General features: G+C 40.9%; 1 protein-coding gene across 7 annotated transcripts in view; it reads left to right on the top strand.

Annotated features, from left to right (window-relative positions):
- The first annotated feature begins 258 nt into the window (after positions 1 to 258).
- Positions 259 to 27,888, top strand: part of CEP135 (centrosomal protein 135) — a 39,049-nt gene continuing 11,419 nt past the window's right edge. For 2 of the 7 annotated variants that reach the window (XM_084856711.1, XM_084856715.1), the window contains exons 1-18: positions 345 to 714; positions 1,756 to 1,912; positions 3,340 to 3,530; positions 5,226 to 5,393; positions 6,792 to 6,933; positions 8,145 to 8,229; positions 10,232 to 10,360; positions 10,969 to 11,184; positions 12,362 to 12,427; positions 13,816 to 13,966; positions 17,593 to 17,786; positions 21,009 to 21,152; positions 21,617 to 21,760; positions 22,690 to 22,767; positions 23,177 to 23,328; positions 24,386 to 24,501; positions 24,986 to 25,140; positions 26,586 to 26,641. In XM_084856711.1, the coding sequence (XP_084712837.1) occupies positions 1,800 to 1,912; positions 3,340 to 3,530; positions 5,226 to 5,393; positions 6,792 to 6,933; positions 8,145 to 8,229; positions 10,232 to 10,360; positions 10,969 to 11,184; positions 12,362 to 12,427; positions 13,816 to 13,966; positions 17,593 to 17,786; positions 21,009 to 21,152; positions 21,617 to 21,760; positions 22,690 to 22,767; positions 23,177 to 23,328; positions 24,386 to 24,501; positions 24,986 to 25,140; positions 26,586 to 26,641 (2,300 nt within the window). In that variant the 5' untranslated portion in view covers positions 345 to 714; positions 1,756 to 1,799. Of the gene's footprint in view, positions 715 to 1,755; positions 1,913 to 3,339; positions 3,531 to 5,225; positions 5,394 to 6,791; positions 6,969 to 8,144; positions 8,230 to 10,231; positions 10,361 to 10,968; positions 11,185 to 12,361; positions 12,428 to 13,815; positions 13,967 to 17,592; positions 17,787 to 21,008; positions 21,153 to 21,616; positions 21,761 to 22,689; positions 22,768 to 23,176; positions 23,329 to 24,385; positions 24,502 to 24,985; positions 25,141 to 26,585; positions 26,642 to 27,888 lie in introns of all 7 variants that reach the window. The other 5 variants (XM_084856713.1, XM_084856712.1, XM_084856716.1 and 2 more) reach the window with 5 other exon arrangements.

The following is a 27,888-nucleotide window of genomic DNA, read 5'->3' as shown; positions in this document are numbered from 1 at the left end:
GAATGCTCGTTGGTCTGACCATTTGGTCAGCCTGGGAGCGCGAGTAGCAACAGACTATCTCGCAACCTGAATGGTTCACCCAGCTTCCGTGGGAGGGTGAGCGGGCAGGCAGCGGGAGGTTTATCAAGAGCCGAAGCTGCGGAGAACAGCGGCCGCGTACATTTTATTCTCACTAGCCACCGCCAGGGGCCGCTGTGGAGACACGAAGAGCGTGGCTCGCCGGCTGGTTCCGAACTCTCGCGCGTTTGAACGGTTGCTGGGGCGACGCTGGGCGGAAGTAGCCGACGCTCCGCGCGCCATTTTCAAACGGTTTGCTAGGCCCGTCCGCTCGCTTTCTGGGCTTTGTTGAGGAAGCGGAAGCAGGAGGAAGGTAAAGTAGACCCACTCCCGTCTCCTGGAGCCGGTGAGTGGTGGTCCTGATGGGGACAGCCGGGAACGTTCTCCCCGCCTAAGAGAGAGGCCGAGAGTTGAGGCCGTGAAGGCCCGTTTCCATGGCGTTGTAGATGACGCTAGAGCGATGACGTCATCCCGAAGGACGTCGCTCTTGGTCGTCGGGCTTCCTGGGCCTTGTGAGTGGGCCGCGCGACTGCTCTGGAGAGGCAGCGGTGCCGTCGTCCTCCGCTGTCGCACGCTGTGCTGAGCTCGAGCTCATTCTCGCGTTGCTCTATGCAGGCCTGCCCCTAGTCGCCACCTCAGCTCGTTTTGTCACCCAAGGTACCACCCCGCTCGTTTAGCAGCCCCCCCCCCCCCCGGGCTTCAGGTATTTCCTGCACCTCTGTAACCAGTTCATCAGACAGCCTCAGCCCAGCTTTGCCTTTTCCTTCCTTTCTTCCCTAGTGCTGCAGTTAGGTGATTCTATACTCTTAACTAATGGTCCCCCCTCCCCCCTTTACATGGTGATTTGTATTACTTCTCATTAAAACGTGGTAAGCCAGCCCTCTGTATTTGCCTTCCCTTGCTCATTCTGCTGAAGGGGTTCCTGGACTTCAGCTTCCCCCATGCCATACCTCCCGTGCTTCCTTGCCATTACCATAGTCTTGAAGAGGTAGCCTTAGCAAGCCTTGCGTAACTTGAGCACGCTCCGGGAGAGAGCGGAGGACAGGAAGGCCTGGCGTGCTATGGCCCATGGGGTCACGAAGAGTCGGACATGACTGAACAACAGCAACTGTTATTTATATGTATTACTTAAAAATAAATCTGCCTTTACTCCATGGAGCTTAGGGTGGCATACACTGTGCACCGCCACCTCCAGTTTTATCCTCACAGCAACCCTGTGAGGAAGGTTAATCTGAGAGACTGTGACTAGCCCAGAGTCTCCCAGTAAGGCTAATGGATAAGTAGGGATTTGAAGCTCAGTCTTCACAGTTGATTTTATGGTATGGAATATTTGCTGACTGTGCCTATTTAACATGTACAGCCTCCCCTCCTTGTGTGTAGAAGTTGCTAATGTATATTGAATTTGTACTTAACACTAGATTATGTTTACTTAACTGCCTCTGATATGATGCCCTGGCTGTATCTTGTTTAGGAGCTAGGTCTGGTCAGGTATTTGGAACCTGATATGTCAGGGAGTTTCCAGCTTGCAGCTACACCCGCCCATATCACTCTCTTTGAGGTAAAAAGTAATGTCTGAGATGCCAGAATAGCACATTCATCTGTGCCATGTCATGACCAAGTGCTAGAAAGCAAGGAGCTTGTTCCTGCATGTGTATGTTATGGTGCATACTCACGTATATGTTTTAAAATTATCTGCAGATCCCCATTTTTAACAGAAAAGAATACTTACAAATAGCTTCAGAATGAGTACAGCTGCGGAGCGAAAGTTCATTAATCTAAGGAAGCGGTTGGATCAGCTTGGATATCGACAACCACTGGGAGTGGAGAGTTTGCCTTTGGTGGAAAAGCTTTTTAGGTATTGAAACAACAGAAAATAGCAAACAATAATAATGGGCACTGTTTGACCATATGATACTAGTGGAAATTTGGTCTTTTTGTGGAATATTTTACGTGACTTCATCAAAATCATAGCTGGCTTGGGGTTGCTAGGAGTAGTAGAACTTGTTTCTGTATAGACATGCATAGGATTGCACCCTAAGCTAAGCTTTTAAAAGCATGTCTAAAACAAACTCAGTGCTTTGGAATGGAAGGCTGAGTACAATACTTGGAAAAATTCTAACACTCTGGAATTCTAATATTTCTTTGACAGAAGGGAATCTAGGAAAACGTACTAGCCATATGAAATGTGCTAGACATTAACACCAGGGCTTAACTTGAGCTAATTAATCAGCTAAAGCAAGAGTTTATACACTGTTCTTGTTATTAATACCAGCATCCATCACAGAAAGGAAGATTTTGCTCATGCATAAATGGGATATCTTGCTGTACAAGCCAGAAACTAAACATTAATCTTGGAAAAGTAGATGCTGTCTGCCTGCTCTTCCCCCCACCAGCTCTTTAACACCTGTACATTGATTTTAGTAAAACCTTGCCCCTGAAAGTAAGTTTAAGATTGCTGTCTATGCATAATCATCTTTAAAATGCAGGGAAATATATCTTTACTGATTTTATTTGTACCCCGCCTTTCTACCCAGAAATAGTACTCAAGGCAGCTAGATGAAACTTTAAGTTTTAAATCTAGTTTCTATCATATTTTTGGACAGAATCCCAAGAAATATTTAAGTCCTAGAGCAGTGGTATTCAAACTTACTTCCTTGAGGGAACCCTCTCTTTGTTGACTTTGTCTGGACTGCAACCTTTGCATACCTGCCATGGAACTCCTGCACATTGCAGGAGATTCTAGGAGTGTATATTCAGTTCACATGGGACACTGGCAGGTCTGCATAAATAGAGTACCCACTAGAACAAATTCTCCTTTGAAGCTGCACATAGGGAATCTTTCAGGGAAAGTTGTTCTTCCTTATTGATATTATCACTGGAGACACCCAGAGACTTTGAGAATGTAATCTGAAAAATATCTGGACCAGGCCTCCACAAAGCTGCTTGCCAGCTCATCAAGGATGCTGGCCCTAGCCATGATTTATCAGGTGATAACCTCAGCTCAGCAAGACGAGATACTACTCCCCTCTCCAGGAGGGGTGGGGGTGTTCTTCCCACTCTGCTTCTGCCTGGTTCAAAGCTGAATTTGATATGAGAAACTGTCTCCTTTTGAATGCATAGAGAAATTGAGAAAGAGGAATCAGCAGTGACCACAAATTATGGGCCAAAATCTGTGGATATCTGCTCTGGGGGGTTGAAGCAGGGTATTTATAGGAAACTGTAGTTTCTGGCATTACAGGATTCATCTCTGAAACCTGTTAATTTGCTGCCCTTGGATTTCAGTGACCTTGTTCATACAACTGAGAGCCTCCGGAGTGCAAAGCTATCTGCTGGAAAAATTGAAAAAGAATACAGTAACTTTGATGTTGTTTTGGAACCTTATCGAGAAGAAAATGCTAGGCTCACCCGTGAAAATAATGAACTACATCTAGAAGTTTTGAAACTGAAAGAGCAATTGGAACAGCGGGTCAAAGGTAATATGAAAAAAACTTTAATGTTTTCTTGTCAGGGGACTAGGAGAAGGGCAAGTAGTCACCTTGTGCTCAGTTCTGGAGCCATTTGCCACAGGAAATAAAGTGAAAGTACAAGCTCAGTGATTCACACATGGTTACCAAAAGCTCACTTAGTGCTGAACTCAACATGGGCAGTTCTGTCTTCTTTTTAAAAGGCCAGGCTGTCACTGAAAAATTTCTGGAAAGTGGGGAGACTCTGAATTAGTCCTGGTAATCTAGGGACAATTTATATTTTCATCAGGAAAATAGCAGTTTGCAAGCCTGGCTTGCAGCACCAATTTATGCTTAATGCTAGCCATGAGCACTATCCCTTACTGCTGCTGCATTCCCATTCAGTCTGTTGTGCAAGTGGGACCCACCTCTCATGCAACAAAAAATTAGCAGTTCTAAAAGCAACCCTCCATTCTGGAAACTAGCATTTCTGCTAGTTCTGGGGTGCTTTTAGAGCAGCTAGCTTCCTGTTGCACTAGCAGTAGGTCCTGCTGGCAGACTTAAATACTGCCCCATGGATCTAAACATGATTGTTGAGCATTATTGCATTTTACATGTACAAACTGCTGTAGAGTCCAGTATAGTAACATAGCAATCTTAATTTATGCGTTTTCAAGTGATAGTGCTTTGTAACTTGGAGATTTGTAATATTTCTACTTCGGAGATTCATAATTCTTCTACTACTTTGTAATTTTTCTACTTTTGTAAAAGACAAATAAAATTGCTTTGTCTTTATTTTTGCATTATATTTTTATCTTTAAATGAGTTCATATGGTCTGGCCAAGTTAAAAACACACAAGTAATAATTTTTTTAAGTCCTAATTGAATGTGAATTTGGACTTGGATTATGGGAATGAAACCACTGCTCTTCTTGATTGGTCCCTGATAATAAAAATGGCTTGATTGAAACTTAACAGTTTTTTCGTGATCATGTGCCATCTGTCTAAGAACTCATGACTACCACATTGGTGGTTTATGACCTGTCAAGGTTCAAAAAAGCTGTAGTCAGGATTGTGTTTATTCCTGAGGTCTGCAGACTGAGAACTGGCTACTGGGTAATGCCTAATGAAATCTCAGAAGCCAGGGACTCAGTGATTTTCTGAGCAAGGAGACAGTGCTCATATTAACATAGCTTTCCCATAACTAGCAGTTTGCCATCTATCTATAGCAAACTGTTAATTTGCATAATTTATAGAGGTTGCAGAATTTATTTGTTGTGGTGTAACCTGAACCTCTGGACTATTGGACGAGATCTTCAACAATAACATGGAAATGTTAGCCTTGAGAAGCTATGGTTTTCTAAAGAGAGAAGTAATTTACTGATTCATAAGGGAGCCTCAATATTTATTTTTACTTGAATATGCTTTCCAAGACTGGTCTCAGTTTGTACTGTGCATGTGTGTGTTTTTTAGCCACATCACTTTAAATTACGGTGAGTGACTATACTGCAGTGATTCTGTGCGTGTATTGTATTTTAAATCCATTTTATTTTAAAGAGATAAGCAGCTAAAAACACATGTGCACAGGCAAATTGAAGCTCCAGTGTTTATATTTCATTCTTCTGGATAGAAAGAAATATTGTTGAAACTGGTCCTTATTCCTGGCATTGTGCAACTAAAATAGAAATGAAGAATACTGTTGAATGTATTTTTTTCCTACTTGAAGATTTGAAAGCTACGTTGAGGAAAGTTGAACATGAGAATGAAGATATGAAATTTCTGAATAACCAGTATGTACATAAAATTAGATCGTTGGACAAAGAAAATAAAGCCAAGACTGACAAGATCCAACAGCTCCAAGAGAAAAATCTCCAAGCAGTGGTTCAGACACCAGGTACAGCATCAGATTACGTGATCATCGTTCCCACCTGCTACTACTTCACTTACTAGGTTCTGCACCCACTTATTGGTACTTAAGTATCTTTGATTTTAGTTGGCTTAAGCATCTATTACTGGGATCACTATATCAGACCAAGTGTCTGATACAGAGCCAGCATGCACACAGAGCAACTGAGAATATCTGTTGTAGCACCCAGCTTGTGGAACTCACTAGAGAGGTTCAGTTGGATCCCTCTCTTCTTGGTTTCAGGCAAGCTGCTAAGACCTTTTTAATTAGCTGAACTTTTGGTTTGTTTCCCTGTTTTTATACTGAAGTGTTTTATCCTGTTTATTTTATTGTATAAAATTAATGTTAGTAATATAGATTGTTTCGCTGAACTGTTACATGTTTTGTGAATTTTCTTGTAAGCTGTTTTGAGTTTGTTTTATAAAGAAAAGTGGAGTATAAATGTTTAAATAATGTTAGTTATTTACTTTGGCAAGGGCTTTTCACATATGCATCCCTTTTCAGTTCTTCCATTGAAATTGATGTGGAAGCCTGCCACAGTGATGCAAATTTTGTGTGACCATTGGAGCAGTGTTACCTACAAAGAAGTAATAGATTGGGACACATGATGAGGATAAAGCACAATTTCTCAGAGCTTTATGAGTAGTAAAGATTTGCCTCTGTGCTCTCTGACTGAAGCATTACCCATTCTCTTCTTTAGTCATAGGCCATGATATGCAAAACATAAAGTGATACCTTTGTTGGCAAGTTAAAATGAAGGTCTAAATACAGAATATTCACCCAATATTATACATGTTTACTTAGAAGTAAGTCCCACTTGCTTTGCTAAGTACCCCTCAGCAACGATGCATAAGCTTGCAACCTAAGTTAACTTTGTAGATTGATTTCAGGCCTTTACTAGCTTTTGCCATTTTGTATGCATCTTCCAAGCATTATATATTCAGCATATGTAAAGTTTATTCGCAGTTCCACCAAGTTCAGTGGGATTTATTTGAGTACATGTGTTCAGGATTGAAGCCACAGGTTACTTAAAAGAAAAGCAAGCTGTGAAGGACATAATAACACAACTTGATGCAGCCAAACATTCTTATTTCCACAGCAGTATCATAAAATTGATGCATGCGCTTGATCTTACATCACTTTAGTGTAGTTTTATGTCAGCGTAGCATACATTTAATAGACGTAATTAATTTTATAATTAACTTTTCATTAAATATATTATTTGGTTTGCCATTCACATAATTAGCCACCGATGACAGGGAATATACATTTTCAATGAATAAAAGTTTCAATTCAGAAACAAATGAAAACCTGTGGTTCTCAATATATATGGGAATGCATAATGCTCTATTTTGATTTTGAAGTTATATACATTTATCTTTATAGGTGGTAGGAAAAGAAATATTCCATTCAGGCGCCAGCGTATGCAGATAGATCAACCAGTCCCTCCCTCAGGAATTGGTGCCTATCCAATTCCTCAGCCAGATGACCCATATATTGCAGATCTTCTTCAAGTGGCTGACAACAGGTGATTGATATGTGTCTCAACATCTTGAAATATTGGTAATGCTACTTTAACATCTCTTTATATCTATGAGATAGAATTAGTCTCCAACCCTAATTTTTTATCCTTTCACTGGTAGGAAATGTTTTGAAAGAACAATTCCTGGTTTGTAAATTGCTATTTATGTTTCTCTGTGTTAGAGTGCTAGGCAGAGCAACCCTATGGAGGCTGACTTGGTAGAGCTTGGTAGAGGAACAGGCCTCTCTGGTGGCAAAACATCTCCCAACTGCAAAATTCTATGGCCCCTGTGACACCCCCTTGGAGATTATGGGATTTTCCCCTTAAAAGTCAGAGAGAGGGACCTATAACATTGTTATGAACCACCCAGATTGCTTCAGGTATTGGGTGTTACAGAAATGTAATAAATAAAACTAAAACATTGCATACACGTTGGCAATCATATAACAATGGATTAAAACTATTAAATTGTCTTAATTTATATTTTAACTGAATGTAAAGTTAGAAAGTGAAGTGTATTTTACTATATACATATGTATATACTATGCATATCTATATTTTATGAATATATAAATATTCTATTGATCTGATTTACTTGGTTTATGAGTATAAAACATTCTATTGATTTTTCTTTTTTTATATTCATACTCTTTTAAGAGAGTAATCTTATGGGCCATAGGATATGGTCTATTCCAGGAACCAACCTAGGAGCCCATGGTCCGAGGTTGGTTCCCAGAGAACCGATGTCCCCCCTTGTCCGCGCTGCCTCAGAGGCAGCACAGAGAAGCCCCGTTCTCCGCTCTCGGAAGATGAGCACGGAGCAACTGAAAAGGGCTGGGGGGTATTCCGGGGCGGGGAGAGCGGAGCTGCGCGTACAACGCATCCTATGTGTTGTACGGCAGCTTCCTCTCCCAGCTGGCCCCCCTGCTGCTAGATAGCCAAAGCGGCTGTGTAGCGAAAAAGAGCAAGGCAGGAGAGGCGCAGAGGGAACGATCCCGCCGTGCCTCTCCTGCCTTGCTTTGGATAGGCAGTCACCTCTGAGGTTGGAGGTGGCCGCCTATCTATTTAGGATTGCACCCTTAATGCATAAAAGTAACTTATTGGCTTTTGAGTTAACGTGAGTGGCCATAGAACAAATAATAATGAGAAAACTGAGGAAAATATTTTATTCAATGAGGAATTCCTGAATAAAACTATATCCAAATAAAATATTTCAGAATTCATGAGCTGCAGCTGGAAGTAGCTGACTTGCAGGAAAAGCTAGAAATAGCTGAACGTGGAATGAAAAATTACAGCAAACAGGTAGAGTAATATTTTAAAGAACTTTAATATAGTCTATTTGTTGTATTATTGAAGAAGATGTGTTAATAGTAATGTTTTCCCCCAGGAACTGTCAGTACTACTTTAGCATTCTGGATGAATGGCTTGCTCTGCCATAGCTACCTCAGTATCCTGCCACATGCAAAGGAGAGAGAGGAAAGATTCTGCCTCCTTACCAAAGAGACTTTTCCTTCACTTCGTTGCTCCTGTCCTATACTGTTCTGAGCTGGGCTGGTGTGTGTGTCTTTTATGAACTTGCAAGGCACTTAGAATATCCTATAATAGTGTTTAATACTTGCAGAGGGCCCAGCCCACATGCTACCACACCGTTTCTGAGGCGGTAATGAGACCACTCCTAAAGAAACCCTCCCTGGTCCCAGAAATCTTAGTGATTTTAGGCCAGTGGCAAATGTTCCTTTCCTGGGCAAGGTTCTTGAGTGGGGGGTTGCCAACCATCTCCAGACGCTCTTGGATGAGACCGGTTATCTAGATCCATTTCAGTCGGAGTTCATGCCAGGTTTTGGCATGGAAACAGCCTTGGTTGCCCTGTATGATGGCCTATGTCAGGAGAGAGACAGGAGGAGTGTGACTTTGTTGATTCTCCTTGATCTCTCAGCAGCTTTCGGTACCATCGGCCATGGTATTCTTCTGGGATGATTATCTGAGCTGGGAGTGGGAGGCACTGCATTGCAGTGGTTTCACTCCTACTTGGATGGTCAGCTCCAGAAGGTGGTGCTTGGGGAATATTGCTTGGCCCCGTGGATTCTCCAGTATGGGGTTCCACAGGGGTCAGTTCTGTCCCCCATGCTATTTAACATCTACGTGAAACTGTTGAGCGCAATCATCCGGAGTTTTGGGGCGCATTGTCATCAGTATGCTGATGACATGCAGCTCTGTTTCTCCTTTTCATCTTCTTCAAGTGAGGCCGTGGATGCGCTAAATAGGTGCCTGGCTGCGACAATGGACAGGATGAGGGCAAATAAATTGAAACTCAATCCAGAGAATCTGTGGGTGGGTGGTTCTTCTGACTGGATGCTCAACCTGTTCTGGATGGGGTTGCATGCTCTGGTAATCTCTAAGTTAGATTACTGCAATGCACTCTATGTGGGGCTGCTTTTGAAGATGGTTCAGAAGCTGCAGCTCGTGCAAAGTGTGGCAGCCAGATTGATAACAGGGACCAGAAGGTCCGTACATATAAGACCGACTCTGGCCCGCTTGCACTGGCTGCCTGTATTTTTCCGAAACCCGATTCAAGGTGCTGGTTTTAACCTATAAAGCCTTACACAACTTGGGACCACAGTACCTGATGGAATGCCTCTCCCAACATGAACCTGCTCATATACTATGCTCAACATCTAAGGCTGTCCTCCAGCTGCCTACACCGAGGGAAGCTTGGCAGATGGTGACAAGGGAAGGGCCTTGGTAGTGGCCCTCAAATTATGGAATGATCTCCCCGACGAGGCCCGCCTGGCACCAACATTGTTATTTTTTCTACTCCAGGTTAAGACCTTTCTCTTCTCCCAGGCATTCCACAACATGTGATAAGTTGTAATCGATCCTGGCATGTCTTAATGGTGATGGTTGTTTGCTTCTGAGATTGTTTGAAGTTGTTTTAGGTATATGTTTCTTTTGTGTATATTCTCTGTTCGTGGGTTTTTTATGTAAAATATTTTTAATCTCTGTATATTGTATTTTTAATGTTTTTAATCTTTGTAAACCACTCAGAGAGCTTCGGCTACTGGGCAGTGTAGAAATGTAAATAATAACAACAACAACAACATATTTACAAGTGATCAGTGTATCACGCAGGGGACAAGGAGAATTTCTGGGGCAAATAGTCTCTCCTAAGGTAGATGTTTCATGTGAAGTCATAGGATCATAACACCAGACCTATGTCTTCCTGTGCTAAATGCAAAAGTCCTGGACCAAGTGTTTATAGCACTGACAGTAAAGTATTGAACAAACAGTGATTCTGTCTTCAAAGGTTGAGCTACGAGACAGTGAGATTGAGCGTTTAGCACTAGCAATGGATGGTGGTCGCTCTCATGATGCCATATCTCTGGAAGCCAAAAGCAGAAGTAATGAAAAAATTATTGCTCACTTAAATTTGCAGGTAACACACTTCAGTCTCTTTCAATTTGTACACTCAGAAACCTTTGAAAGTTTCCTCAGCCCCTGAAAAGGCGTTATTGAAGTGCTACAACCCCAAAATCATTTGAATAGACATCTATTGTAGTTTTTGTTTTTGCAGTGGCTGATGAGACAAACTACTTTATAAATTGAATTACATGTCTTGCAGTTGGAACTGCTTTAACAAAAATAGCAAGAATGCTTTTACTGCACTTCCACTACAAGCATCTAAACATCATGCCCACTCATATGTTTACCCTTTTAATGTTTGCTTTGTCCAAGCACATTAACAAAACTATGGTAATATTAATGAAAAGTGTTAATGTTGCTCCTAAATTCAAAGCTCCTTCAAAGGTTTGGGAATTAAATCTATGTATTACAGCTTAAGCTAATTTATGTATAGCATTAGCTGTTTGTTACCCATGGATTTCATGTGTTAATTTTTATTCCGTTCCTTGAACAGAAAGTACTGTAATTGTTAATAATGGAGGGTTCTCTGAAGAGCTAATGACTAAACCTCGTTCAGATGTAAATCAGCTTCTGCTGATTTATTCAGTTGAGTCATTTTGTATGGTATAAATGTATTTTCAGGTTGAATTTCTGCAGCAGTCGAACAAAGAGCTTGAAATGCGCATACAAGATCTTTTGGACAGTAGGCAAAATGTGACTAGTGAGGTGGTTCATTTAAGTAATAAAAATGAAGAACTGTGCCAAGAATTGAGTGAAATCGATAACTTGGCCCAACAGTTGGAAAGGCACAAAGAAATTGTGCTTGAGACTGCTGATAAAGAAATTGGAGAGGCTAAGGTAAGGGAATTTTGTAGCTTGGTAGAACATCAAGAATATGTTCCAACTCCTATGAAAGGTTTCAGGAGTTGAATCTATTTTAAAAGGTCATTCTGTTATATCTTAAATTTCTCACAGTGTTGTGCAGAAGAGGATTTGTTGATTAAGTGAAGCTAATCATTAATATAGAGCTAGATTTTACTGTTGAGCATTGTCTTGTACAATGTATAATACACATTTTAGTACATGGGTTTTCATATTTGTTGTGTGTTGTAATGTTTAAGAGCCCTCTGTACATTATAGTGAAAGTAGGTATGTTCTGTAATTAAGAAACTCTGGAACCGAGTAACTTTCCTACAAAAAGGATTAGTTTAAAGCATTCTCTAAAACTACTTAAAGGCCACTGAAATGCTTTTGGGGATGTCTGCTAAGCGTTTTGATACCAATATCTAAAACCCTGCAGGGTAGACCCGCAATTATATTTGGAACTTGCTGCTCAGTTGCCAGCAGGCACCTTGGTTGTCATTCCACTCCTCCCAATTCTGTTTACCTTCCTGCCGCTCTCTGGGTGCGTCTTCCCTGTGACTTCTAGGTTTCTCTGACAAGGGCCCACATGGGTCTCAGTCTGGCAAGAAAGCAGAAGTGCTCATAGTCTCCTTATTGAATTTTGAAAACAGCTTATTGAAAAGCTTTTGCTACATTTTATAGACATAATAATAGCATATATATAGTGTTTTCAAATATTCAAAGCATTTTACATTTGTGGCGGTGGTTGTAATCCTTTAAACAGCTCTGTAAAGTAGGTCAGATTGATTATCCCATATTACAGATGTGGGTCTGAAACTGAGAGTGGCCGTCTAGTGAATTTCAGGCAGATGCTAGATTTCAGCCTGGGACTTGCTGATTCATAGCTCAGCTTCTTACCAGCTCATTTATGATACCTATAAATCTACATAACAAATTCTAGATTGACATTTTCTCCCCCCCCCCCCCCCCAATTATGTGAATGAAAGATTTAAGTAGAATACTCGGCTATAATATAGGTCTCATATTGTACTTCATATATTTCACATGTTTAAATTAGCACATGTTCTTAAAATGTAATAGAATAACTTATTTTATGTTATTTTTACCTAGTATAATGACATACATATAAATATCCTTAACTTTTTTTAAAAATATTGCTTATAATTTTTAGGAAGAGATTAAAAAAAAGTACAGTGAAATCCAGGATCGTGAAGAGACTATAGCAAGGCTTAAGTCAGTAAGTATCACTACCTCTTGAACTGAATTTAGTGTTTTTGTCTTTCACCAATGCACGGAGCTAACTGTTAATAAATAGTACAAGAAAGCAAACCAGTCACTGTCATAGTATCTTTATAGCAGTACTACTTTTTGATACTAATCTCTATTGTAGTGGGTTTTTAATACACCACTATAACACATGAAAGATACCTCTATTTTTATACTGCTGAAACTTTTTATTCCAAAGTAATGCTACTAGAGTCAGGACATGTGGCAATTGTAGGTTTAATTAAAGCCCATAGCCTGACATTAGTGATTCATGATGATGGCCTGGCGTCAGTGATCTATGCTCTAGTAACATCCCAACATCCCACCCGTGCTGCTTGTCTTACTCCTCATGATACATTTTAAAGTTGTGTTTTAATATTGCCCTTCTTTGTACTTGTATTTGTTTTTCTGCTTTTAAAATGTTACTGCTGCTTTTAATTTTTCATTTTTAAGTGATAGTATAGGTTTTGTTGTATTTGTCTTTTTTATGTATGTGGCCCTAAAAGCTTTGGCTATAGGATAATTCATAAATGAAATCAATAAATACATTAAAACATCAATTGCAAATTGTCTTGATTAAAAGAATGTGTATGTTCTTGAATTCTTAGCTAAGGATGTGTATTGTGTTTTATTGTTTGAACGTTCTTTCTCAGAAACATGTACATAGTTGTTTACCATACAAATTGCAGAGAATAAAAGACAAAATCAGGGCAGGCTTGTCTTGGTATAAAAATATGCAGGGTTTAAGTCCTATGATTTCAACAGGAGGCAGATAAGTAAAACTTGAGGGATAAATTCTCCACCATTCCCAACCCTGGAATTAAACATTCTATGATTTGAGATTTTCCCATTACTGTAGGCAGACTATTACTATAAACTATGCTACATTTAGTCATTTTAAATCAGGTGTTCAGAATCTCAGGCTTGGGGGCCAAATCCAACCCTCTGGGGTTCCTCAGAAGGCTACACCCCCTTTCCCCTTACCCCACCAACTGTTTAGTGTTTTCCCAGCTGTTGTGTGGTATTTTCCCTTATTATAAAAGCTGAAATGCCTCTCCTGTGGCTTAGTTTCTGGCAGTAGGAGCTTTAAGCTAAAATATGCTTGTGTTTGGGGAAATTTTGGCACTGTCCCTTCTGCCCCGCCCATGACTGGAATGCAGCCCCTGAGAACTTCTCTGAAATGGAATTTGGTGCTTGGGCTGAAAGAGGTTCAACACCCCTGTTTTAACTAGTTGGAAGATGTTTAGAATTTAGGCCTTATCTATCATGTTTAAGTGGAAATAGTATCTGATACAATTAAAAATTTGCTTCTAATTCTTATTGTACTTACTAACTTTTGCAATATTTATACTATTTCAGGAGTTATCTTCATATCGTAGAGAAAAAGAGAGGCTGACTGAAGAACTCTTTAGAAAAACAGAGGATAAACAAAATCTTGAAATGTTGTTAAACCAGGCTCAACTAGAGAACCATAGACTGGCCAAAAGACTTGAAAACCTTGAAATTATAGGTAAGCATTTAAGGAACCCAGTGGATCATGGAGACATATATCCAGCCCTAAGACCAGATAGTCCGTACCTAAACTTGGGGGGGAAATTCCAAGGAAGGTGATTAGAGAACTTTCACATATACATCTTATTTCACTGCTAAACTAGTTAGTTCAGCAATGAAAAATTGCCTCTGAATCCTTTCAAATCCTTCAGTGTCCTCTTTGAACTGTGGTGCCCTTTATGAAAGCAACACCCTACGACTGCTTAGAGATGTACAATTTCTGGAAATGTTGAAGCCATAGGCGGGAAATCCATTTTTCCCGTTCTTTAAGGAAAAAACAGGTTATGGGAAAAATTGAAAAATAAGCAATACTTCTTTCTCTTTTTTAGCACTCTTTACAGATCTAAAACCACTTTGTTCCATTAGGACAGCCTTCCCCAACCGGTGCCCTCTAGATATTTTGGACTTCAACTTCTGTCAGCCTCAGGCAGAATGGCCAGTGGTCAGGAATGCTAGCCATTGTAGGTCAAAACATCTGTAGGGCACCAGGTTGAGGAAGGCTGCTTTATGTTCCTAAAGCAGCATTTACGTTCCTGAAGTTATATTATGTATAACTTGGTTTGCTCATAAAATTATCATTTGAAAACTTTAAAAATTGAACTCAGTAAATTTGTAATTATTGTCTGAAAAAACTGTATCTTTAAAATTTCATAAACCAAACAAGATTAATTTTATGAGCAAACCAAGTTGTACATAACATATTTTAGGTTCCTAGTTTATGTCTGACCAGAGGGAACTTCAGCCCGAAACATCTGAATCATCCTAAAACCCAGAAGAAGCATCAAGAACTGGAGGCAGAGGAAGACAAGTCCAGAAACACAGGATTCTGTAGAACAAACTGCCAAGAACATACATTTTCTAGCATATTATAATATACTGACCCTATTCACATGCTGGGAAACTGAGAATGACTTGGAGCACCCCAAAATATTTATCAGTAATAGATACATTGGATCAATAACTTTTAATAAGAAATGGAAGAAATAACTATGCTGAGAATCTTACAGAGATAATTAAAAAACATTTTCCCCCATGGCTTCATTATTTCCAGGCATTTCACAGCTCTAGTCTTTCTATAAAAGTCTTATTACATAGTTTTTAGAAATCGGGGTGGGGGGGTGGAGTAAAGACTTGGTAACAATATATAAACCCCTTACCTTAAATTATAAAAGAAAACATTTCATAATCCAAAGCTGTTCAATGTTTCCAATTTTTCGAGGGGAAATTAAAACAGTCCTTCGAAAAAAATGAGGAAAATGAATTTTTCCAGTCTTTTTCCCCCAGGCCTTCACATCTCTACACTGCCCATTTGAGAAGTATTATTACTTCCTAAGGGAGCGATCCTATGGGGATAGTTGGCCGCCTCTGAACTCAGAGCCGACCGCCTATCCAATGCAGGGCAGGCGGAGCGTGGAGGGGATCTTCTCCATGCTCCGGCTGCCCTGCATTTACAGCTAGATGGCTGATTTTGACTGTTTAGCTGTGGGACTTCAGTGTGGGGAAGGATGCAGGACGACACATAGGAAGTGTCATACCGGCACTTCTGCACTCTTCTCCCCACCCCCAGGAACATCCCCTTTTGCCCCACTCTGCACTGCCCTTCCGAGCACAGAGCCCGGGGACAATCTGCGCTGCCTACGAGGGGGCGGAGAGGTGGTTTTCTGGGAACTGACCTCGAAGCACAGGTTGTGAGGTTGGTTCCCCAAAACCAAACAATCCTTTGGCCATCTAGCTACTGCCTAGCAGCCATAGGATTGCACCCTAAAGCTTCAAACAGAGATTCCTGCTCTTAAAATGACATTCTTATCTGCCAGCAGCATCCTACAGTTGACAAATGTTCAGTTTGATAGACTCTTGATAGTAAGTGTTGCTAGAGAGTTACTGTCTAGTCAGTTATCTCTCCTCTGTACATTTGTTCTTCTTTCTAGTATGTAACATGTGCTTTGTTGAATGTTATTGTTTGGATCTACCTAGCTTTTTAAAATGTAAGACCTGCAAAGCATTAGAAGAATTTTGTTTGCTCTTTCAAGTCAATAATGACTGAACTGAATGCCTCAGTCAGTATACTTAGCTTCTTTGGGAAGGTGAATACCTAAAAGGCGGGATAGAAATATATTTAATAGTAATGCATGGCACCTATGCAAAAACCATTCTGATCCTCACAGTGTCCACTCAGTGTATTCAAGGTGGAATTGGGGGATCCTGAGGAGTTTGTATAATGAAAAATATGTTAGACCTTATTTCCTTGCATCTGCACTTGCACTGGGTTTGTTGCTCTGGGAGGCATAAATGGAAGAATTAATTAGTAAGGCTGAAACTTTTATCAGGAGATGAATCAACTGAAGCTTGATTAAGCAGCCACCAATTTTAATCAATGAGGCTGTGAGGCAAGCACAGGCTTGTTTATTGTTTTTAGGCTGTTTTGGTTCTGGTATGTGATTGTATTGAGGAATGAAACAGGGTGTAATGAAAGATGGATTTTGTTTTCCTAATGAGTAGTAAATTTTGTTAAATTGCTGCTATTTTGCACATTTCAGTATAGCAAATAGGCCATTATATTGGATATTTGATATGCAATTATATTTAAAATCAGTTGTTATATGAATTGATTAAAAGGCAGATTTATAAATGTAAAATGTTTGATCAGTTGACAACAGTGGCAAAGGTAGAATCTGTGTTTGAACCCAAGCTTTCAAGTCTTCACTGCTTTTCCTGTCTTTGTGAGGGATTTTGAATGGAAATGAAAAACTTGCAAAAGACCTTAACCTTTACAACCTCCATATTGAATTTGGTTATTGTAAAGGAAGGCAGGATCTCTGGGCTCAACCAGCCCCTTTGATCCGCTCCCCTCTTCTGTTGAAGCTGGCTTAGCCCAGCCCAGGAGGATATCCCAACCTCCTCACTGACCCAGGAAAGAAATAGCAGCAATAATTTTGAGGTAGATATTTTATTTACAAGTAAGGGGTAAGGGAATGGGAAGAGAAGTAAGACAAAGTACAATTTAGAATTTCCCCAAATACCAGTTCCCCATTGGAAACCCAACGTAGACTTAAACAATAAAAGACTACATAACCCTAGTCTACTCATACCTCTGGGTAGGATCCTTAGCTAATGCCAGTGCTCCAACACCTTCCACTCAGACCAGTTGGAAACCAAAGGACAAAGAAGAATGGCTACTGGTCTCTTTTTACCCTATTCCAAACTCAGTTCCTCACTCTTTCATCCCCCCTCAGGGAGGATGAGCTGGGTTTTTCACACCTCTCCAGCTGTGCTGGCCCTTTGGCAGGCCAAGCTGTTTTACGACCTTGAGTCGCTGATAAGGCCTCCGTCCTGGTGCCTTCGGTCCTGACATGGCCACATCTCTTCCTCCCTCCAGGTGGCCTGACTTGTAAATCTTCTTGCAGGATCCCACTCTTTCCTACCATAAAACACTAAAACACAATTTAAAACTATGCAAAGTAAAATTAACTCTTTCCCACCATACCGTTGGTCCCCTGAGGACTCCTCCTTGACAGTTATGCTTTAATTGTGGACGGTTTGTATATGGTAACTTTGTTCATGTTTATTGGTTACATTCTCTTGCAGATCGCGAGCTTGTTATAGAACTAGAGAGAATGAGGTTAGAAGGTGGAATAGCACTTGGGGACAAGACACCTTCTCGTCTAGATGCCTTTGTAAAAACTATAGAAGAAGACAGGGACCACTATAAGCGAGAACTAGAATGTCTCCAAAAGATACTTAAACGAAGATCTAGCCCATTACGCAGGTCTCCAGAAAAGGTAATGCTTATTTTGTTAAGTATATTGTTCCTTTAATATTCTCGTATAAAGTCCAACAACTCCTCAACCTTACATTTTTACAGGGTGCAATAATTTACAACAGCCTTAATAAGCCCCCAACTGTTACTAGCCTATTGGGGGCAGGTAGGGGAGGGGCAGAGTGCTTCGCCCCTGCTCCTTCAGCAGCCTGCTGCATTTCTCTGATGGGTGAGAAGGAGGGAGCTTCCCTCCTTTGGTAGCCTTCTTAGTTTTTATTGTGGGCACAAAGGAGGCCTGAGCACTCCATCCCTCTTTTCCCAGCCCATTCACCTGCATGGAATTCCATGTATTCACCTGCATGTACGCAATTCCTTATCACCTGTGGCTACTAGGTAAGTGGTTAAATACATGGCTGGCTTACACCAACACGCCACTACTCAGAAATGGCTGTTAGCAGCTGTTAGTTAGGTGGGTTATAATAGGAATGAGACAATCAGGCTGTGTTCAAGTATTCAGACATGTTGACTGAATTAATATACACTTTTTTAATGAGGGGAAAGCTGACTTTTTCCAAAAGAAGTGCCAGGCTTAAATATGGGTCAGTATGATGTTAGTATCTAGTAGTACTGTAATACCATGTGTAGCCCAATCCTATGCAGTGAGAAGAGCTGGTGATCCAGCCAAGGCATTAGTATTCCTGTGGAATGGTGAGATGCAGAAGGCCATCAACTTCACTGCACCTGAGTGCCTTCTCTGGCACTGTAGAGCCTGCTCTGTTTCTTGGTATACTGGGGAGCTGCAGACAATGAAACCAGCTGGATGTCAGCTATTGCTCAAATGGTGTAAGACTCGAAGTGAAGACAACTACGCGTGTTCTAGAACACATAATTGTGCAGATCCCATGGCGGTGCTTCCCCGTTTCAGCATCTAACATGGGTGGGAAACCTTGGAGAGTCCAGGGGTCGCACATATCCTTGCTGAAATTGCCACCACCAGCTGCATTTCCCCTTTAAAACAGAGTGTGCACCTTGTTTTAAAGATGAAATGTGCCTTTTTTGCTGCAAAAATGCAGTGGCAATTCAGTGGCAGTGGCACTTGCAGGGCCGCAAAATAGGCCAGGGAGGCTCATGCAGCCCGCAGGCCCTGTGTTGCCCATCCCTGATGTAACAGCTTTGCTATGGGAGCTGCACTGGTTGCCTATTTGCTACTAGGCCAGGTTTAAGGTTCTGTTATTGGTGTATAAAGCCCTAAACAATTTGGGACTACAGTAATTGAGAGCACACCTTCTCCCATACCAGCTGCTTGGTCACTGAGGTTATCAGATGAGGCACTCCTGGTGGCTCCGCGTGGACCTGAGGTCTGTTTATAGTCCACTCAGAGTAGAGCTGTTAGTGTAGTGACTCACTATCTTTGGAATTCCAACCAGTTGATATCACGTAGGCCCCAAAATAGCAATTTTGGGCACCTGCTAAAGACATTTAAACAAACGTTTCTGGAATGACCAGCCATAATTTTATTAGTATAATTTGATTAGGAGAGAATATGTTAGTCCAAGGCTTGCCTAGGCTCATACTTGTAATACTAAACTATGGTTAAGTATTGTGTCTGAACAGAATCATCCTGGCTTATTATCCTGGTTTGATAATTTACATATTAAGCCAGAGTTTGGATATAATAGGCGTAATGAACTCTGGCTTAATACAAGCCAGGAACCAAGCACTGTGCAAGACAGGAATGTTCAACCCCAATATCTGCTTACTGGGTTTCATAAACCATGGCTTGTAAAGCCCTGAATGATCATCCTTACCGGTCCATAGCTTTGAATGCAATCTTTTTGTCACATGTATCTGTCATTGACTGGGTTCAGACATCACAATAACCCATGATGGGTTAAATAAGCCACCATTGCGTATTTAACCCATCAGCAGTTATCATGTCGTCTGTCAGGAATTTTTAATCCACGATGGTTTATTGGGTCAAAATAAGCCACTCTCATAACCCATGCTGTGCAGTGTTATTTAACCACTGTGGGTTATTGTGTTGGCTGGTGCTCAGTGTGGTTTATTCTGATCGCCTACAAAGAGCAGTCAAAACGGTTGTGGCTGCTCTGCTCCAGCCTGCAGAGCTCTTTTTCTGAGATCTGACAAGCAGCTGAGGGACAACCACAGCCAAACAAGCACAACCTTCCCTGATACTGTACTATAGTTACAAAATTATAGCTTTCCCCAAGTACAATGACAGCCTCGCACTATTGCACTACCCTGCTACAGCGAAGTTGCACATTGATTGGCTTCCTTGATTGCTACTTTGACACTGTGCAACTTAGGGAATAGGGAAAGAACTGCTCAGTTTTTGATGAAGAAGCACAGTTCCACAATAATCCACTACGGCATCTGGGGGCTCCCCATTAGGGCACCCCACCTATGCAATTTTGCCCCATTTTAGCAAACTGTCAGGGCATTATAGCTCCCACGCTTTTTTTCCTTCTCTGGTTAATATAGGCGTCTGTGCCAACAATGGCTACAGGGGAGAATGCGCAATTGAGGAATTTGTCCCGATCCTGCAAACCTCAGATGGTTTATTTGTGCCACCCCCTTTTTGGTGCACTCAGAATTTTTCTTCCTCTGGGGTATTGTGCAGGGTTTTGATGGTGCATCGGGTGCCTCCCGACTAGGAGAGGCTGTGTGTGAAGTTTGGTCCAGATCCTGCAAACCTCCAAGGCTTTTTAGCCGCCCCCCCCCCCCCTGTTGGGGTGATGCTAAATTAAGCCCGTGTACTTCACCCCACACCTCTCCCCTCTCATTGGGATATTGTGGAAGGTTAAAACAGGCTGCTGCGATAATGTCAATCAGTGAAACAGTGCCACTGCTGGGGTGGGAGGACTGCAGCTCTAGAAGGGGTGGGGGATGACTCAGATTATGCAGAGTAGCTTAATAAGCTGCTCACAGTAGCTTATTAGTCTGGTCATGTGGTGGGGCATCATGGACTATTTCAAAAAGAAGGTGCTGTGAGTAGCTTATTAAGCCACCATGGCTTAAAGTGATGTCTGAGCACAGCCATTGACTGTAGTAGGGTTTAAACAAGAATAATTTGGTCCAGGATTTCAGCCGTGATTATTTACAACAGTAGACTATATCTGCTCCTATTAAAGTAAGGGCTCTACTATGCCAAGTAACTGAGAATATATTGTTTTAATACTTTATATAATTAAATTTTCCTTTTTTGGGTATCTTTATTTTACAGAGTGATGATCTTAGATTAGTTACCAGAGAAAGAGATGAGCTGCAATCTATGCTAGATAAATTTGAAAAACACATGATTGAAATTCAATCTAATGTCAAACTTTTAACTGCAGAAAGAGACAAACTAAGTATTCTTTATGAACAGGTAAGTAAATATGTGCCTTATCCAAATTAACACATGGGGTCACTGGCTGAGGTTTGCAGAATCATGAACAAGAGTTTAAGTAATTTCTAGTTATATAATTGTTGAGGAGCCAGGTTTAGACGTGGAAGCCATGGTAGGAGTAACTGTAAGATAAAAAGACAGATAATAGATTACTGCTGCTAGAATAATGGCCTAGTCTGTGCAAGATCTATAAATTAGGAATGGCCTGAAGTTGGGCAGGCAGATTGGCAGGACAAGTCATTGCTGGGTCAAATTCTTCATACATCTGGCAGAGTTTAGTTCATTCTCCATCCTTTCTTTTTATTATTTCCCTCCCCCTCACAGTTTTTCTTCCAAACATGCTCTCATGTTATACATACATATATGCATATGCACGTACATGCACACGCGCACACACATTTACTTAATAATCACTTCAACAAATATTAATTTTATACTTTTAGTCTCAGGATGAATTAAACCATTTACGAAGAGAAACCAGAACTTGTTTTCTGACTCAAAGTCACGCAGAAGAGGAGCGAAACATTGCATTGGCTGATTTCAGAAGAATAGTGGCAGAGAAAGAAGGGCTAAGGGAGAAATTAAAGGTGAGCAATGTTTTCTGTAGTATTTTAATTTTGTGATAACTTTGGGCTAATTTCGTACCTCACAAGACTGGCTACTCCCATGGATTGTGCAATGTAAACAGGGCAGTCACTAATTCCAGTCATAAAAATTCCAGCTTTTCTAAAGCACGTTTGGGAGCTTCAGTAACAACAGAAGTACTGCAGCTGAAGTCAGTTATTGGGGTGGGGTGGGGGTGGTTCAATATTCTTTATTATTATTATTTTATATACCACTTCAGCACAGGTTCTCAGAGTGGCTATTAAATCATAAAATAAAATTAAAACACAAATAAGTTCAGAAGCAGAATAAAATATTTCATCCTTATGAGAATATCCACATGGGAGGGTAAACTCTATTCAGCTCCGTTACAGTGGTGAAAAACCTTGGTTTCCCTGGCCCAGTCTGCTTTGGTGAAGGAATCACTCGAAATACACATGCCACACCTTCTCTGAGAAGTGCTAGATTCCACATTAACCCTACATGAAAAATAGCAGTACCCTTATTGAGCCTCTGGTCCCACCTTTCTCTATAGTAACTTGTGTGAGTTAAGTGCCCAAAGTAACGTGCAAATATCATTGTGTGAGAGTTCTCACTGTAAGGATGCACGAAGTATGAATGGTGAAAGGAATATAAATGCTCACTGATGAATTGAGAAGCCCTGTTTTCCATCTCTGTTCTTGCTGTCTCTCCCATCCGCATATCTTCAGCCAAGTTTTATGTCCTGAAGGAACACAAAGTAGGTGTCCTTGAGACTTCCATGCACCCTGGACCATCAGATGCTCAACTCTTGGAAATCTTGTACTGACAATTTAGTTCATAACATCTAGGAGATTTATGTATTATTAATGAGAATCTCTAAGTAAACCGATTTTTACTTACTACTTAAATTTATTGTTCTTTATTTTGTTAGATCAAGCAGAAGGAGAATGCTTTAGAAAAATCAAAGTTGGAACAGGAAATATCAAAGTTAGAAAGCACTGTTCAAAGGGTAAGTGGGTTAGGGTACTTGCTGACATCAACCCATGCATAATGATGGGATGTCATTTGTTTCTCTGCGCTGACTACTCAGATTGGGATTGGAACCATGACTTTTAGAGGTCTATCACTTTTTCATGATCGCTTGAATCTTGGGAATTGTGATAGGCACCATGTGAACTAGTAATAATTCCTGTTCCTATTCCTGGTGGTAATTGATTACTGTGGGCTTCAATGCAGTCATTGAAATACTTAATACTTAACAATTTCAGTAGAATTTATAACGAAGTAAAGAGTTCAAGATAAGTTTTATTTCTTTGAGTGAATTATACTGAACTTTTTTTTTTGCTTCGCTTTTAAAAAATACTTTCAAGAAAAATACAAGCAGATTCAGAAAATAATATTTCTTGTTTGTGCTGTAGTTGGAAACAGAACACCTTGACCAGATAACTACTATTTCATTATTGAAAGACAAAATACTCTGCTTAGAAGATGAATTAAACGTTAAGTGTCATCAACTCTCCCAGTCATCTCAAGACACTTCACAATTTAAGACAGAGTTAAACTCACTTCAGTAAGTTCATTAGTGTATTTAGTATCTTATTAGTATTAAATACAAATTTGTAATTCATACCATTTTACATGACGTTTTTGCATTGGTGACCAACCCCTAAAAGAGACGTGGTAGGTCTATGTCCTCCCGACAGTCATATCAGACTTTGTGCTTCTTAATCCCAAATAACAGTCGGACAGTCTGGTTGCTCAGTAGTGATGGAAAACACATTATATACAGTCAGACAGTTTGTCTTTTTCATGTTCTAGTGCTCAGCCCAGTTATTTAGTAATCCTACTAAGGTGGTGTACAAGTAACATAGAAATAATAAAATCACAATTAACAATATTAACATTTTTTTTAAATCATCAGGATCCGTCCCACAGTTGGTGGGAAGGTGGCCCTGGGGTGGGGAGCATCCAGGTGTCAGATGTGCTATCCTCTTCTACCTCCTTCTCTCTCCTGGAATCCTTCCAACACAGCTGTTGACAGTAGGTGGCCTTGTGGAGAGGTGGGGTCAAGCTGAGGCAGGCCCTGAGGTCTTCTTTGTCTGCCTCTCTCCCTCTCCTGGAATATTTCCCACAGGGCAGTTGAGGGTAGATGGCCCTGTGGGGGATGGGGGGAGTCCAGCTGAGGCAAGCCCTGTGGTCTTTTATTTCTGTTTCAGTAAAAATTAGGTTGTGTTCCTTAAGGATGTAATATTCAGTGTCAGTATGCATTTCTAGTTGATGTATTAGCAATATAATTTTCCACCCATAAGTTAATAGGAGAAGCCAACACATTCACAAGCAAAATCTTAAAACACAAATTTTGCTTTTGGATGTTATCCAACAATAAGGAACTAGCTTTAAAAGGTACAGATGCTAATTACCCTTTTCGTGAGTTCAATGTATTACTAGTTTAGCAGCTATAATACCCACTGCAGATAAAATGGAAACATTGATTTCTTTTGCTGCATAAAAGTGTACTTTTGCAGTCGCTTTCAGTTGTGTTCATCATATTCTGACTTAATTGCATTTAAAAACCTGCTTTTTGGGTTCTCCCCCCTTGCCCCCCCCAATGTATATCAATTCTGCAGATTACTAAATGAACAAATACAGAAATCCCTAAATGACCTACAGCACCAATTGTCTCTTAAAGAAGATGAACTTCATTCAGCTCAAGAAGAAATTGCAATGCTAGAAGACAAAATAGGTGAGTGCTGTTTCATTTCTTAGAAAAATAATTTTATGACTTGGACATTTAATCATAGAGTTAGAAGAGACTGGGACAGCTATTTCAACTCCCTACAAAGAAAGTCAGAATCATCTGCCTTTTCTTTTCCCAGTCTATACTAAAGGCCAACAGTTGGCAGCCCTAGGGTTGAACATGGCCTTCAGTTACCAGCCCCAGTTCCTCTCCAGTCTTGTTGAAACGCTGACAGGAATTCGGGCAGGAAAGAGAAGGGCAGTGCCCATGAGATGGGATTCTCTTTCTCATGCATTTTGATTCTCCTGTCCTTTTGAGTCATTTCCATTTAGGAAGAGAGATGAGAGAGGCAGAGAAGTGTGAGAAGGAGCACATTCTATTACCCATGGAATCCTCTAATCTACACTTATCTCTGTAGTACAGACTGTAGCTGTAGATGATTCAGACAAGTGAGCCAAACCAAGGTAAGCACTTCTTCATTTATTTTCAGATAAATTCAATAATAAGAACTCCACACAAGATGAAACTATCAGTTCGCTCAGAAGTACTATTAATGTCTTGGATAAGGAAAAGGACAGCCTTCAGGAAAGTATAGATGAAAAGACTGAGAGAATTGCATATTTAGATGACAATTTAGCAAATAAGGTATGTACATGAAGTATGAAATAGATTATGTGAACCTTTTTATAATAGATTTATTCTTAATTCTGTTGCACCATGGGCGGACAGTTCTTGGGCTTGTAGTACTGAACGAATGGGTAAACAAAATTGCAGAGGAAATTAAATGGCTAGTTTCCAAAGGGGCTCTAAATGTGTAGAAGACACTACTGCTCCCCCCCCCCCAATCTTGCAAATTTCTCTCTCCCACTGTTCCTGTGTGGAACAGTCTGTCCTGTTCCACACCATTCCAGGGGCCCCCTGATCCTCAAGATAATGTTTTGGGGAACATGGGAATGCAGACAGGAGGAGGGATCTGGAAACCTCTGTGGAATTAGCAGAGTTCAGCTCCATGTCTTTTTCAGATATGGCACATATTAATAAAAATAACTAAACAAAATAGATCCTGAATTCAAGAAAATGAGACATTGTTAAAAGCTTCCTAAAAACCTCATTAAAAAACAAATAGTATATTAAAGGCTAGAATGACTAGACAATGGATCTAGTCATCCAGTGGATCTAGTCTAGATCTAATAAAACAGCAATTTTTGTTTGATATTTGTGCTTCTGGAGAGCTCACTGCCTGGTTGCCCGCCCCTGCTCCAAGTAATGTATATGAAGGGGATTGACATTTTTAAAATGGGCAAATAATAAAAAAAAGATGCTGCCAAGACCCCTTCAGCTACCACTTCACCCCTGCCTTTTTCCTCCCTCCTACTGGCAAAGTGTGGGAGGAGGAAAAACATTGGCAGGTGAGGCCCACATGCTTTTCTCTTGCTTTCTTAGAGCAAGACTTCCTTTTGATCACAATAGACGCTTCAAGAAGGAGAGAGGAGGAGAAAGGCAAAGCATATTGCAGTATCTGTGAAGAAGAGAAAAGGGTTGTGCATCAGTCCCCCATCCCCCCAGCCATACTGTCAGAACCATTTGTGGTCAGCATCATGGAGAAGTGTGAACTTAGACTGACTATTTAGGGTGCAAGATGAGGTCAGATTATTTCTTGAGGAAGTGTGCACAAGGGGGGGATATCAGTAATGCACACACTTCTGTGAACATATAACATAGCTGAAACTAGTGGAGGAATTGACATTGGTGGCCAGAAGAAAATTGGAGTACAAAAACAAAACAGTAAGACAAATATAATAGATGTTAAAGGTATCGAAGACCATTAGTAACATTTATGCTGTAGCTGTCCCTGAAATCTTGAACAACCAGAGATGCTAGTGAATGACTGGTTGTGTACTATATTGTAGAGTACTGTATTACTGCTATTTACAGGGTTTTTGAAACATCTGTACTTGGTCACTTGAGAGATGATTCTTAGTCAGACCTAGTACTGCTGCTCATGTGGTTCATTAATGTTGTTTTTAGACTTTGAATAACAGGAAGAGATAATATCAGCAACATGTAATTCATCATGTCTCTTTCTATAGGAAAAAACAATTCTCAATTTACAACAAACGCTTACTCAGTTGGAGTCGTCCTTAGAGTAAGTAGTGGTAGTGAAAATTATTACTTTTGGCTGTTGTAAATTTTATGCTACAGTAGTCAAGGTAGCCCCATCCCCATAATTGAGCCTTTATATGTGCACTGCAATTGCAGAAGAACGTTTTCTGGAGAAAGCTGAAATATGACAGTTTAGAAAACATTCATAGAGCAATCCTATGGCCTCTAGACAGCATCTGTGGGGGCCAGTAGAGGCTGGTGGCTCTGATTTCAGTGGGGCTGTGATTCCATTCAGGGTTTTAGTCAGAACCAGCCAGAAATCTAAAGGGGCTATCCAAGGTCATAGAATCATAGAACAGTAGGGTTGGAAGGGGCCTATAAGACCATCGAGTCCAACCCCCTTCTCAGTGCAGGTATCCAATTCAAAGCATCCCTGACAGGTGGCTGTCCAGCCTCGTCTTGAATGCCTCCAGTGTGGGAGAGCCCACTACCTCCCCAGGTAATTGGTTCCATTGTCATATTGCTCTTACAGTCAGGAGGTTTTTCCTGATGTTCAGCCAGAATCTGGCTTCCTGTAACTTGAGCCCATTATTCCGTGTCCTGCAGTCTGGGATGATCAAGAAGAGATCCTGGCCATCCTCTGTGTGACAACCTTTCAAGTACTTGAAGAGCCCTATCATATCTCCCCTCAGTCTTCTCTTCTCAAGGCTAAACATGCCCAGTTTTTTCAGTCTCTCCTCATAGGGCTTTGTTTCCAGTCCCCTGATCATCTTCATTGCCCTCCTCTGAACCCTCTCCAGTTTGTCTGCATCCTTGCCCAGAACTGGACACAGTACTCCAGATGAGGCCTAACCAGTGCTGAGTAGAGGGGAACTAGTACTTCACGTGATTTGGAAGCTATACTTCTATAAATGCAGCCCAAAATAGCATTTGCCTTTTTTGCAGCCACATCCCATTGTTGGCTCATACTCAGCTTGTGATCGACAACAATTCCAAGATCCTTCTCACTTGTGGTATCGTTGAGCTACGTATCCCCCATCTTGTAACTGCATTTCGTTTCTTTTTTCCTCGGTGCAGAACTTGGCATTTATCCCTATTTAATTTCATTCTGTTGTTTTCTGCCCAACGCTCCAGTCTGGCCCTCCAGCGCTCAAGGTGCTGAATCCTAGCCCCCAGACCAGCCTCCACTGTTGGGGGCCATGGGATATTTCAGATTCCTGGATCCGAGGTCAGAGACTGCCCTTGGGCCCAGGAATCCACGCTCCCCTCCTTTTACCCCTCACAACAATG

This window comes from Heloderma suspectum, chromosome 5, assembly GCF_057233095.1.
Source record: "Heloderma suspectum isolate Gila_16-S chromosome 5, 16-S_ref, whole genome shotgun sequence".
NCBI classification, from domain to species: domain Eukaryota; kingdom Metazoa; phylum Chordata; class Lepidosauria; order Squamata; family Helodermatidae; genus Heloderma; species Heloderma suspectum.
This window is presented reverse-complemented; position numbering and strand designations above follow the sequence as displayed.